Here is a 13,827-nt window from a genome sequence, read left to right as displayed (position 1 = left end):
AATCGTCCTTTAGGGTTCACTACTAGGGAAAGACCTGTATCATGTGCTAAATGTAAGGCAGATACTGAGTTACTGAAATTTACTTAAAAAGTATAAAAAGAAGGCATCTGGGAAGCTTTCTGCTCACTGAAAATGCTACCTGTAAATCACATCATTAGTTCTAATTAAAGGGCAACATCATTCCATTTTTACCACAAAAGGAGAAACAATCAACGCAACAGAAGTTGTTAAAAATTATATTTAATACAAGTGAATAGATTAGAAGATCTGAAATGTTATAAAGCAATATACACAATGAATAAATAATTTGCACAGGAGAGTCATGTCTACATTACATAACACTGTCTAGTATGGGAATACTTAAAGTAAATCCAGTGATAATGGAGAAAGTCCATAAAAATGCTAACCTGTCTTCCCTTGTATGAAATTGTTCAAGTATAAAAATCCAATACAGTGTAAAATAGTATTCAATTTAGTTTAATAAAAATTGCAAGTATTGCAGTTTCAGAAGAAAAACGTAAAGCAGCATTTAAAAACTACATAAGTGTTAAACTAATGAAGTACCAGTAAATGAGACTGCATGAGCAAAAATCAGAGAAGGAAGCATGAAACTAGCAATAGATCCTGTTAAAAAAAAAAAACCCTAAAAACTAAAATAAACTAAAATGTGTTAATGTAAGAGTATTCTCTTATACAGTGCACATATGAATTTAAATAAATCCAAGTCAACATCTTTAGTTGAATAGGTTAATATTTAATATGCTACATCTAGACCTACTAAATAATTTATGCCATGAGATGAATACATAATTTTACAGTGTCACATCTAAAGTTCCTTTCTTTAGAGTGCAGCATAGTAAAACTTAAAAATAAATATCTTAAATAGCATTACTATTAAGGCACAGTATAAACCACATTATCATTAACGTTGAAGAATTGTCATCTCAGTAACCTTGGTGTCTCATGTACGGTATTCACTAATAAATAGTTTTAAATATGACTCTGAAATAGATACTAAAAAGTGTAAAATTACTTAAAAAGGGAAAAAAATAAATGTCCTTAAGACAGCTCTTAAGGGTTTAGAGTCTGCAAACTTTGCCTGCCTTTAATCATAAGCCACGAGTCGACACAATAAATAGAAAGAGAAGGCGGTTGTATGTAGTAAAAGCCTGATCCTATTTCAGAATCAGAATTGCTGACACCAGCAGATACAAGTTTCCCAAAATTGAAACAGGATGGGGAGAGGGATTAGAATGTGACAAGCTCATCAAACAAGCACAAGTGATGTGTTCTTTCCAGAACTGTGTGTGTTATTGATTGTCTGTACAGCTGTTGCACCCATTCATTCCACATCACCTGTTTCACAGTCCCACTCATCCACTGGGTGGATGAGAAAATAGCTTTGGTGCCTGTCCACCACTTCACCCACTGCCACGCTCCTAGATTGTTCGATGCCCATTTTTTTTTTTTTTTTTTTTTTTTTTTTTTGAGAGAGTAAGAACATCACCTTCTTACTTGAGAAAAGTTCTCTAGGCCATAGTGACGGCTAAAAATGACAATCAGTGCTTTCACCATTTTTTTAAATCTGCTTTTAAATGTAATTCAAGCTACATATTGCTCACTCTGTATTCCCTGGTTCAACTAGATTCAAATAGCATTTTCTAACTGGTAAAAGGCAGTTTGCTTCCCTGATACTATAAAAAGAGCAAAAGTAAAAATCCCGTTATAAAAGTGAAGTTCCATGGTTTCCTCCTGCCACCATTTCGTCGCGGCCTTGTATTTACTCAGGCTCTTTGGGATTGATTTCCAAAAACTGCGCCCACTCCCCTTCCTTCTTATCTCTTGCACGTCTAGAATGACTACTGGAGTATATAAAAAAAAATCATAATTCTGCTTCACAATAGCATAGCTTTTTTTTTTTTTTTAAAGCTGTTAAGTCAATGTTAACTCTCATTAGCTACTGAAAACTGGGACAATTTGGAAAGAGAAAGCAACTCGACTTTGATCAGGGGCTGCGGGCCTATTGCATCCGGTCTGTTTGCAGCTGCTGAGGCTGGTACTGGCCGAAGGCGGCGGCGGCCGCAGCGGCGGCGGCGGCAGCGGCCGCGGTCCCAGGTGCGGCGGCGGTGATTGGCTGCTGCACCGCGTAGCCGTAGCCCCCGGCCGTGACGTAGCCCGCGGCGGCCGGGGAGGCTGCGTACGGGTACTGATCGTAGGCGGCGGCGGCGGCGGCGGCAGCGGCGGCCGCCGAGTACTGTGCGTACGCGGCTCCCGTGTAGTCGATGTAAGGTGCGGTGGAGGCGGCCGCGGCGGTGGGCTGGACGTGGGGGATGACCACTCCAGGCTGCACAAAAGCCTGCGGATAGACATAGTGTGCAGGTATCCTATTGAGAAATGGGAAAAAAAAGAAAAAAAGTCAGGCAGGAGTGGCCTCCTGGGTTGAGCCTGGCTTCTTCCGAGATCAGACAAACTCCAATTTAGTGGTTATTATGAGCATAGGGTTGCCACAATATCGACTTGCCATTCATCGGCGAAAGGAGTCTGGCCGGAGCCAAGATCATGGAGTGCCCCAGAAGGAATTCAACAAGGAAAATAGGATACCCTCCCTGCTGGAACTTTTTATTCAGGATCATTTTGGAACCAAGAAATAACCATGGAACCAAAGTTTTAGGAAAAAAAAAAAAATTCACGGTTCAGGAGGGCCTCGCACAGAGGAGGTTATTTCCTAAGTGCTGAATTACGACTTCAGAACATTTTGTGATGACTTTGTACAACAAAAGCGGTTCAGCCAATGGAAAGTTTCTTAAGTGTGAACAGAGGACTCCAAAGGGAATCCGTGATTGTTCAGTTCTGTAAGGGTGATGGCCGGTTTCTCAAAACGACAATCAATTTCCACAAAATCTGTGTTTATTATCATGGCAACCCTACTGGAAATTGCTATGCAGACTCAGCACACATTAATCTCTCTGCAACCTCAGTCACCCTTATTAAAGATAATAATAAAAAAAAGAAGCAGGCGACAAAATAAAAAAAAAAAAGGAATTTAAAAGTTCACAAGTGTGGTAAACACAGCAGAATCACACTTTTTCAAACGAACTGTAGTGCAGCTCACTATCACAAGAGGCTGTTGTGGGAAGCTACAGAAATGCTATTAACATTCATGGCAGTGATTCCCAAAAAGAATGTGCAGCACGCTTTTGGTCTTTCTTTCTTTCTTTTTCTCCATAAAATTCATAAAGACACAAGGGTCAGTCAAACCTGTTTGACTATCAGGCAACTGTAGGTCAGCCAGCTTGTTTATCTCTATGACAGACAGAAGGGGTTTTGGGGGAAATGATGAGGTTGAAGGAAAAGGTAGGGACAGGGAAACACAAACTAAATATTTCTCAATATCAACTTAATAGGGTTACAATAGTAAGACTAACTTTTTTTTTGCATCTAATAACTCTTGTTTCACCTTCAAACTCAACAGAAACAGATTTATTAGCATATCTGTTTTAAATCTTCCCTACTGGTAGATATTTTATACAAAATCAATTCTATTTTGGTGTATTATCCTATAAAAAGTTAACGTGAAACAAAATTAAGTACCTTTTAAAATTACACATTCAGAGGTCACATACAAAACACACTCCAGTGGCCTTACTTAAAAGTTAATGTTGTTAAAAAAAATTCACAAGAGGTATTTTTGAAACCCATGCATCTCAATTCTCACTCTTGCCATTCATAATGGCTCAGTTAAAACGCTACCATGAATACCTGATTTATTTTCATCTTTCTTTAGAATAATCTCCATCAAAACCCCTGTATTTCCAAAAATACGACACCATAATGCCATCTGCTTGTTGCCAAAAGCAACATATAAGAAGTACAGCACAAGTGAAAATTTTTGAATTTTAAAGAACCCAAAACAGAAAACTGCATATTAGGATGTTTAAAACATAAACTTTGCTTTGCCTTTTCAGAGTTTTACTGAAAGCACTCATTAAGGAACATCCATGGAAAAGATGAATTTATCACAGAGGGTAATGAACTTTGACCCCAATGATAAAAATACACTCGATTTTACTAGACTTGGAGATCTTTCCCAGTGCCAGAAGAAACGACGTCATCAAGTGTTTCTGAGGACACTTAGAGATGTTCTTAATTGCTTGTCAGAAACCAGATGCATGGTCATGCACACACTCAGAACTTCTCTGCAGGTCAGGTGACTGACTGGCTCACAGCGACAGGTGTGGCTTTATGAAACACTGTCCCTGGAGGCTGCTGTGTCCACGATGTGCAGACACGGATAAGAGAGCCTCACTCACGCCAGTTTACATGTGGTGATGGACAGCAGGGGCTGCAGCCGGGCTATTTTTGATCCTGTCATGCGACAAGGGTTTCCAGCGGGTAAAATGTCTTTATAAGGCCAAAGTAAAACATCTATCAGCTGCAAAGGCCAGCCAGTATGAATCTCACTGATACTGGAACATTAACCCATGTGCTCCCAAAGTTCCAGAGACAACAGGAGGGTTGCTAGGCTTCTATCTCTGAATAAAGGTGGTAACTAAAAATAAGTTTAGCCTACAAAAAGGTAGGATCAGTGTGTGTGTGTGTGTGTGTGTGTGTGTGTGTGTAGAATGTTTTAACTGGTAAGATAGACAGGGTTTCTTACAGGACTCTTGTCTGCATTTGATTTTACATTAATAGCTTTCATTTGATGCTGCCAACCAATGAGTATAAAGTTCCCAGGAATATCAGAAACCTACACAAAGTCTGGCAAGGGTTAGGAAGCCATCTGGAAGGCAAATGAAACCATGGAGTTGTTTTTTTTTTTTTTTTAAGGCTTTAGGGAAGGGAGAATCCAGAAGACCATGGAGAGACTGAAATATCTCAATTCAGGAAGGGAAGCAGAATCCGACCAAAGCGAGAGGTGGGGCTTCTCAAGCAGTTCCTGTTTGTATTAATAGTCTGCGGAACCCATTAAGGCAGTTTGGAAATCTCCTTCCCACTAGAGATCTACCAACATCCTTTCCCTCAATGAATCATAGAATGTACATGTCTAGTAGCAATAAGGGGTTTCCCTGGTGGCTCAGATGGTAAACAATCTGCTGCAGTGCAGGAGACCTGGGTTTGATCCCTGGGTTGGGAAGATCCACTGGAGTAGGGCATGGCAACCCACTCCAGTATTCTTGCTGGAGAATCCCTGTGGACAGAGGAGCCTGGCGAGCTCCATGGCGTCGAAAAGAGTTGGACACAACTGAGCGACTCAGCACAGCACAGTAGTAATAAAAGCGAAGAGCAAAGCTAACATCTTGGACAATTTTCACAGAAAATTTACTATGTTTTCCTTTTCTTCCTGTCTCTTCATGTCCCTCTGGTGTCTCTCTGTGACTTTGGACATCCTAAAGGGTTTCTTCTTCCAGCCTATCGCATACACTGCTGACCCAGTCTGCACCTCATACGTCTGTTTAAAGTAACCTAGGTCCCTAACATCCTACCAAGCTAACTGCAAACTTCTTAATTAAACTTTGGCATGACAGGCCTTTTATACTCTAGCTCCAAAATACTCCTTCCAGTATTTCTTCCCACCTTTCCTTGAATCCAGGTCAGCTGGGCTCCTCAAGGTTTCATGGACACATCACAGATACCCAGAGCTTCACCTTGGCTCATGACATCCCTTGGCCAGGGACGCCAGCCCTCATTCCATCTCTACCTGTTGCAATCCCAATCCTACTCACCCTAGCTGTATCACTCACCATGTCTAAAGCCTTCAAGAATTTACTTCACCTTTTTAGCCTCACATATTTCTGATAAGTGAAATGAACCTAATAGTTCCAACCCTGAACTGCTGTGCATTAAATAAAATTATCAGTGTGAAGAGCCTACAATGAAAAATATACTCACTGCAAGAGTTCCCTAGCCTCCATCGTGTTTTAAAATCTATTTCAGATTCTACCTCTTTGATGAAGACTTCCTAGATCCCACCGACGTGACGTTGCTCTGCCTTATCTGAAACCATATGGACAGCCCTTCTGCATGCTTCTCAGTTTTCTTACTAGATTATAAGAGAGAGCACAGTTGTGTCTTTGGGGCTACAGACTGACACAGAGGAAAGAGTATGGCTTTGGAAGTCATGCAAACCGTGATTCTGAACCTAGAATCAGACTCTAGCACTTAGTAGCCATTGTGGGAAGTTAATTAACCTCTCTGCATCTCAGTTTTTCACCTATGGAAAGGACATTAACAGTGTCTTTATCAGATAATTACTGTGATAATTAAATTACATAATTTATGTAAATCCTTTATCAGTACCAGGCAAGTAGCAGATGTTTGGTTAACTGTCCCTCCTGCCCCACTTAGTGGACAGTATAATACTTATTATGCATTAACGCAACTAGAATAAAACTTAGCACTTAAAGGAGGACTGAGTAAATATTTAAGTGTATTTCAACTTGGTCTAAACTAGCCTGGAATTTTCTACTCACAGATCCATAATCTCTCCTCTCCAAGATTTCAGTATGAAAATGATTCTTTCAAATATAAAATATTTATAAGATGTAGTTTGGCAAATTCACCAATTTCTATACATCTGCCCACTGTGTTACATCGGAAATTCCTTCAGGCCAAGATTTTTTCTTTAAAAGCCTAGAGTAATGTAGGGGCCATTTAAAGACCATATAAAAAATAGTTCTAGAATTTCAAACAATTCACTATTAAAAATTCTCAAACTTCTTTCCAGGCCTAAAAATAAGAACATGTGGCATTCAAATAGAATTGAGGATGACCAGGTGTGATTTGTTAGGTACAGACTCTGGGAATTAGAGCAGTGTTAAGAACCCCTAAAAAAAAAAAAGAGAAGCCTTGCTTGGTCTATCTGGAATGCTATCTATTTCTAATAAGAACCTCAAGTTCAATTTATCCAAACAGTAATAATCACCATCCTTTATAAAGACAGCTGCTATTAGAAGGGATGAACAGCTAAAGGTTACTATCCAAATACACTTGATTTAAAACTTCCACATGACACACTGTTTGTTCTTATTTCCCTTATACTACTTTCTTTCTCATGGATCCATAAGGACTATCACAGCCAGTTCAAATTTCTAATGTCTGCCTCTCAAGACCCTCCATAGAAGTCTCATTTCTCCACGTACTGAGTCTTTCCTCCTCTTTGCTGATGTTCCCCTATCCTATACCCTTTAGACAGGTCCCTTTTTTCCTTTCACCTGTCCAGACATACCACTGGTCCAAGTCTTGTTCCAGTCCCCACAAAGCTTTGTCCAACTCCTCCGACTCATCTATTTTCTTGCTATTCAGAATTCCTCTTGTACTTCAAATAATACCAAGTAATTTAGCAATGAATAGTTCCTGATGGGTTTGTGTTAGTTTCATTTCCCAAACCAAAATGCAGTCTCCTTATTTTGTACCATCCACTAGCATCGAGAAAAATACACACATGCTAATACCGGTTGATCAATTTAGCTGTATAGCAGCTGTCTCAGGATTAGTAACGTGAGACCATGGTTAAGTTCACCGTCACTTCTTAAGATGTCTGTTCTCCCCAGTTCTACCTTGAACATAGTCTAGACCAATGAGAAGTGGTATCCACAGAAGTAGCTGGACCCATCAACTACTATTTGTTGTCGATATCCGAATGATTTAGATGGGGCATCATTATGGATACACGAAGGCCCTTTCTAATCTTATTGGACAAAAAATTCTTCTATGGTTTAAAAAAAAAGTAAGGGTTGGTAGTAAGAGTGAGAATCTTGATATGGTTAAGAGAAGGTTATAAAGAAGGTATTCATGGAAAATATAACTTGAATCTTCCAAGTCAAATTATTATTGCTTCTTTGGATCTAGTCCTGGTAGATATCTATCTTTGCAGATAGAATCTAACCTTTCAGGTTACACATGTAGCTGTTCAGGTGCTAAGATGCAGAAGAAAGTATTAATATTGTTGAGGATGAAACACTTCTAAACAGTTAGAATATTCAAAAGGAGAGCGTAAATTTCTGGCATTAGTTACAGCCAAGTGGATCAGGTAGAAAACAGCCAAAACAGACCCTAGGTGTTCAGAATAAATTGAGGTGCTTGGGGATTTCCCCCCCATATAGTGTCTGAATGGAAGGGAAGTTGGGGAGCTTGGACAGGGAAGGATCGTAATCACAGAACCCAGAGAACACAAATATAAGCCAGCTGTTCACCCGAGTCAGATCTGAAAGGCGAAGGTTAGTGCTACTCTGCTCAAAAAAACTGGCCAGTGTTAATGAAATCTGATGAGAGTTGTTGAACCTTTAAATTAGAAGGCCTAAAAGTAGATACACACTGCCAAAGAAAGAACCCCATCCCCAGAAAAACGCCCCAGTAATACAGAAACTTAGGACATGCAAGCGATGAATCTGTGTTCTTACAGAGGGAAATCACACCATTTAGCACTCACTACAAAAATATGGTTAAGTGGAAGTTACAGGCTACAGCTGAAAAGCAAGGAAATAAAAAAGGCCCTTTGCTTCCCATGGCAAAGTCAAAAGTCAACACCCGTCAACACCACCACCAAAACCAAAAACACAAAGAGCCCCTTCCCCGAGGAAAAGAAAACACTTTCACTACAGCTCTTTTCAATTAAGTAAAAAAAGCACACAGTTTAGCTATCAACACCACTTCATGACTGTAATAAAATAAAGCACACGGAGGTCTATTGACTATGGTGAAAAAATAAAACAACACCAACATCCATGCATCGTTAATCACCATCTGAGCTTGTGTGTCTGAGTCTACCGGTTACAGAGTTTAATTCCAAACAGAACTATTCCACCTCTTATCATGGTATCCTTCTGATCAGTTAGCTTAACAGTATACGAGCCCTGTCAGGTTAGAAAGAGATAAATACAATTGAGTCAAGTTGAACAGCAGTAATGGTGTTGGGACACAATCGTCTGTACACAAGTCATACCTGGTATTTTTGTTTTGTTTTGTTAATCATAAGCTCAAAATGGGTCTGGTTGGGAGGCTGCATACTTGGTCAGATAACTTGACTCATCTAAAAATATTTACATTATCAGCATTCAAAATACACAAACATATATAAATATGTAAACCGGGAACAGTCTATAACATAATGGTCTGGTCTGGATATAATGAAAATGAAGGTTAACAAATGATAGTCATATTGAAACTTAGGCCTGATTCATTGACTTACCCAAAAGGTCTTTGTATAAGGGCTGGATGAAGCTGTTGAACACCAAAGGCAAAACCTAACAATAAAACATACCACATTCTCTATTTGTGCATGTTAGGCATTTATTACTTCTACAAATAAAATGCAATCACATCTTTCACTTAGTAAAGGTAATCACTCTTTTAATACTTTAGAGAAAATATTATAAATAGGTTTTTAAAATTCACTTTACTAATGTTATTGTTAATTTAAATAAAATTTTCAATAGTCTTCAAGTGGAAACTAGAAATGATCCCCAAAGTTCAGTTGACAGACATAGAGTAAGACCTTAGAAAACCAGACATAAAGTTCTTGTGGAATGAAACCAAGAACAACAGGACTTGATAATGAAGTTACACGTGGCAAATCTTCCAACAATTCTGAATCATGATCTATAAAAAAGCCTTTTTAATTTGGAACATTCTCGAATGTTTTGGACAATGCTTTGGAAGATTATGGCTTTTACAGATTATAGTATTAAACATTTACCAAACAAACTCTTTTCTGGACAGCAAAACAACACACACTGTATTAGACAGATAAATGTTTTTTAATGCTCATGAATATTTGCACATGCACACCCTTTCTTGACAATCTACTTTCCCAGCAAATCTGTTTGGATGGAAATGTCTACCTCTTTCCAAAATTTCAGATGGACAGACTTAAGAATGAAGAGTATACGATTTAAATTTGCATGCCCAAGAAAAAGATTACGTTTGTTCAGTAGTCGATTCACAATTACTTGTGCGAATGCAAAAGACAGTGTGGTAAGTAATCCAAAAGATCATGTTTTCACACAGACGAAATTCTCTCCCTTTTGGTGACTAACAGCTGTATGACTTTAGAGTAAACCATTTCTCATCTCTGCATCAGTTTCTTCATCTGTAACGTAAGGGTCCTGAAGTGCATGGAATCTCTTTATTTTCTGTCATTACAAATATGCTGTGATTTTATTTTGAACATTTACCAACTAGGCACCACCACTGCCCCTTTGTTTCTTTTGGGTCAGTGTTCTGGTTGAACTGCCCACTCTGAGCACAGGGCAACTGGTGGCAAAAGAAGAAACACCACCAAGCAGAGACGTATAACCAGCTGGAGTTGACAGATCTGGCCCATATCATCCACACGGGAATGGGCAACAAGTGGCCAAGAAGAGGAAAATGGAGACTTAACTATGTATACAGAAAACAGAGGAGTCAAGCCCCAGTCTGGGTGTGTACAAACGGAACCCAACCCCAAGATCTATTTTTTGCCCACAGGTACATTTCAAGTCAAGAAAGGAGTCTTTTCAACTCTCATCTATCTTTCATGTCTTGGTAGAATAACCAGCCACAGATCAACTTTACTCAACACATCTTCAGATGCTCAGGGAACTAGGGTCTTCTCAATCAGGGATTCACCCTATTCAGAAGTGGGGGTCTCTATGGGGGGTGGAGGTGGAGGTGGAGGTGGGTCCAGGGATCTTTCTCACCTGGTTGCATGATCCTTGGTTTTGCTCCCAAGTATGCCAGGTTCACGTTGGCCTTCCTGCCATCAATGATGGGGTTGGGATCCTTGCAGGCTCTTTCAGCAGCAGCCCGGTCAGCCATGGTGACCTTAGCAACATACACACAGACATACACACAGAGCTCTAAGTCAACCCCTGAAGAAAGCAAGAGTCGCGCTGGAGAAGTTATTCTTATTGGTAAAACTGCGCTGGTTCTTTAACTTTTTCTTTTTTTCTGGCAGTGGGGGTTGTGGGGGGAGAGGAAACTAGAATAATCCTTGACCCTCCTTCCAAAACACACAAAAATAAGAATACAGAGAGGCGGAAAAAAAGAACCACCGCCTCCCCCACCTCTAAAGTTCTAAGGGTGCTGCTGGTAGGGCCTAGCAGAGACTCGGAAGCCAGAATTCCGTCTCAGAACTCCTCCAGATTCCCCCTCCCCCGACCATTCCCGTGTCCCTACCCGGCCCGGAGAGCCAAGGTTTGCTTTCAAGAAAGACTAGCCTCGCGCCCGCCCGGCGTTCCCAACCCCGCAAATACTCCTCAACCACAATAGCTATTGTCCTGCGAGGGAGCTCCCTGCTCCTCGGCAGCTGAATTTGCACGCTGAAATCTCCGGGAAGCTTAACTATGCTCTCCTTCAGTTCGGCAAAAAGGCAGAGCCTCATCTTTTAAAAGAAGTCATCTTTGCAATTACGAAAAAAAAGGGGGGAGGTAGTGGTGGTGAGGGGGGTGGCCTAAGAAGAAGAGTCCCAGACCTCCTGGAGTGTCCCTTCCCGGCCCCAGCCGGAACGCCAGGAAGACACTCATTTTTACAAAGCAAACAGCGCGCTTAACCACCAGCCTCCAACCCTGGAGTGTAATTATTCCCAGGGGCTGCGGCCCCTCCCTCTCAGATCTCCGCACCCCCCAAATCCCGCAGACATCACAGTTCGCTCCCTCCCTCCACCCCTGCTCCGCCTGTCCCCCGATCCCGCCACCGCGCTCTCGGTACCCCCGGAACCCTTCGAGGCAGGCGCCGGCCCTCCGTCCCCAGCGCCACGGCGCGCAAACTTTCAGTTCAGCCGCGGGAGCGAAGGGGCAGCACCGCTCCAGTTCGCTGGGGTCCTCGCACGGGCGCGCCGAGCCCCTCACTCCAAACTCCAACCCCTCCGGCCCAGCGCCACTCTGTTCTCTCCCCGCCCCCGCGGTCCTCAGTTTCCCCGCCAGGCTCTCGGTTGCCCCCTCCATACACGCTACCCCCGCTCCCCCCAACACCCCCCCATCCGCGCAACTTACAAATCCATAGCCCCGGGACTTGCCCGTCTGCCGGTCGGTGATGACCACCGCCTCCTCGATCTCGCCGAAGACCTCGAAGTACTTGCGCAGGCTGGCGTCCGTGGTGTGGTAGGGCAGCCCCCCGACGAAGATTTTGGTGTACGTCGTGTCCTTCTGGGTGGTGTGCATCTTCGCGCCCGCCCCGCGGCTGGGGCTCCGGCTGCGGCTGCGGCTCGGGCAGCGGCTGCGCGTCCTCCTCCGGCTCCGCGTCTCCCGCACCCTCTCGCGGCCGCCGGGGGCTACGGGCGAGCCTGGGGGCGAGGGTGGCGGCGCGGCGGCGGGGGCGAGCGGCCCGGGGGCGACCGAGGGCGCGGGGCGCGCGGCTGCCGAAGTCGCCAGCGGCCGCCCGGGGAGACCTGACTTCGCTCTCTCCTCCCGCCCCCCCTGCCGGTCACGGTACAAATCCTCCGGATCGTCTGGCTGAGGCTCCGGTTCTGTAGGATGTGCAAACGCTTTCCACTCACCCGGCTGGGAGGCCAAAATGTGAAATGAGAGGGGTGGTCCTCAAGCGAAGATCAGGGTGCGTTTAGAGGTAGATTTTTTTTTCTTTCGCAGAAATTAGGTAGGTGTCTCGGGTGGGGCCTGGGGAGGGTCGGCAGTGAGAGCGTCCAGGCGCGGAGGTGGGCGAGCTGGGGGCGCGGCGGCGGTGGCGGGGCCCCGGGTATTGGGGTGCGGGGCGGGGGTCGGTGTGGGGGAGACTCCGCGCGGCTTCGGCTCCGGATCCTGTCTCTCCCGCCGCGGAAGCTGGAAGACAAGTGGCGAGGACGGCTCTCCACCTCTCTGCTCCCTTCCCCCCGCGGGCCGGGGGTCGGCGCCCGGCTGGGGAGGGGGCGGGCCGGACGCCTGCGATTGGCCGCGGCCGCACCTGGGGCGCCCGGCGCCGCCGCCCCCCAGCTGTTGGGAACAGCTGCTTCTCTGCCGGCGCGGCGCGGTGCGGCGCTGGAACCGGCGCTGGGGCAGGGCTGGGGACGGCTGGAGGCCGCCTGGCCCTCGGCGTCGCCAGTCCTAACCCGTCAAAGTCCCGGGGACTCGGCGCGGCCTCAGCCGGGACCCGGGGCGCGGGGAGCGCGCGGGAGCAGGGAGCTGCGTCGCTTTCCAAAACAGCGACGCGAGCTCTGTGCGCTCGGCCTCGGCGACAGGGCCGGACACCCAGACAGACGAGCTGGGGGGCCGGAGCCCTGGGCCGGTTTCGCTGGAAGGCCAGTTCCCCAACCTGGGTGCTGGGGCCCGCGAGCTCCGCCGACGATACCCGGAATTGGATGCTCTGAGGTCTGCAGGGCGACAAGGAGGGCCCCCAACTTCCCTTGACCCCAAAGAGCCGATGCTGGGGACAATCAGCGAGATAGAGCCAGGAGGAAAAAAAGCTCTGGCCCTCGGGTGTGCCGGGGGAGCCACTAGCTTTCATTGCTCACCGCCCAGCCAAGCTAAGCAACGGTAGACACCTGTCTGTCAGACACCGCCTTCTCTTTCAAAGGACCACAAATTAGTGCTTCACCTCACAGTCACCAAATTTGTGCTTCCTCCTTAACTTATTCCTCCCTAGCCTTTCGGGATGATTGGTACAGATTTCTCATCATATGTTACCCCCACCCCCACCCCCCGCCAAGCAAAGAGTTAATCTATTTTCTTCTATTTGAATTGCAAGAATGTTTAGTGACTTGATCTCAACTGTTTTATCGGGGATGTAATTGTAAGAGATGTAATCTTTGAAATCGACTTGTTACATAATCACTGGTTTCTACACAGCAAACCTTTAAAGCATTTGTGGAAATACAGACTTGAGTGCAGCTCATATGTATTTATTTTTTATATCGACTTT

The 13,827-nt window shown here is 44.4% G+C and overlaps 1 protein-coding gene across 1 annotated transcript; it reads right to left on the bottom strand.

The window, feature by feature from the left end:
- Window positions 1-220: 220 nt before the first annotated feature.
- Window positions 221-12,683, bottom strand: RBM24 (RNA binding motif protein 24). The gene is made up of 4 exons (XM_014478940.2): window positions 11,970-12,683; window positions 10,677-10,800; window positions 9,188-9,242; window positions 221-2,384 (listed from the first exon to the last, which is right to left on the bottom strand). Exons 1-4 carry the CDS (start codon window positions 12,135-12,137, stop codon window positions 2,021-2,023), a joined length of 711 nt encoding a protein of 236 aa, XP_014334426.2. The 5' UTR covers window positions 12,138-12,683; the 3' UTR covers window positions 221-2,020.
- Window positions 12,684-13,827: the final 1,144 nt, after the last annotated feature.

Source organism: Bos mutus, chromosome 23 (assembly GCF_027580195.1).
Source record: "Bos mutus isolate GX-2022 chromosome 23, NWIPB_WYAK_1.1, whole genome shotgun sequence".
NCBI lineage: Eukaryota > Metazoa > Chordata > Mammalia > Artiodactyla > Bovidae > Bos > Bos mutus.
This window is presented reverse-complemented; position numbering and strand designations above follow the sequence as displayed.

What these genes read in the sequence shown, in the direction of transcription:
- RBM24 (XM_014478940.2), bottom strand. Translation starts at nt 12,137, where the DNA reads ATGCACACCACCCAGAAGGACACGACGTACACCAAAATCTTCGTCGGG. An exon ending in AGTCCCGGGGCTATGGATTT is followed by an intron (nt 10,801 to 11,969) that starts GTAAGTTGCGCG and finishes TATGTTGCTAAG; the next exon opens with GTCACCATGGCTGACCGGGC. An exon ending in ACCAAGGATCATGCAACCAG is followed by an intron (nt 9,243 to 10,676) that starts GTGAGAAAGATC and finishes TTTTATTGTTAG; the next exon opens with GTTTTGCCTTTGGTGTTCAA.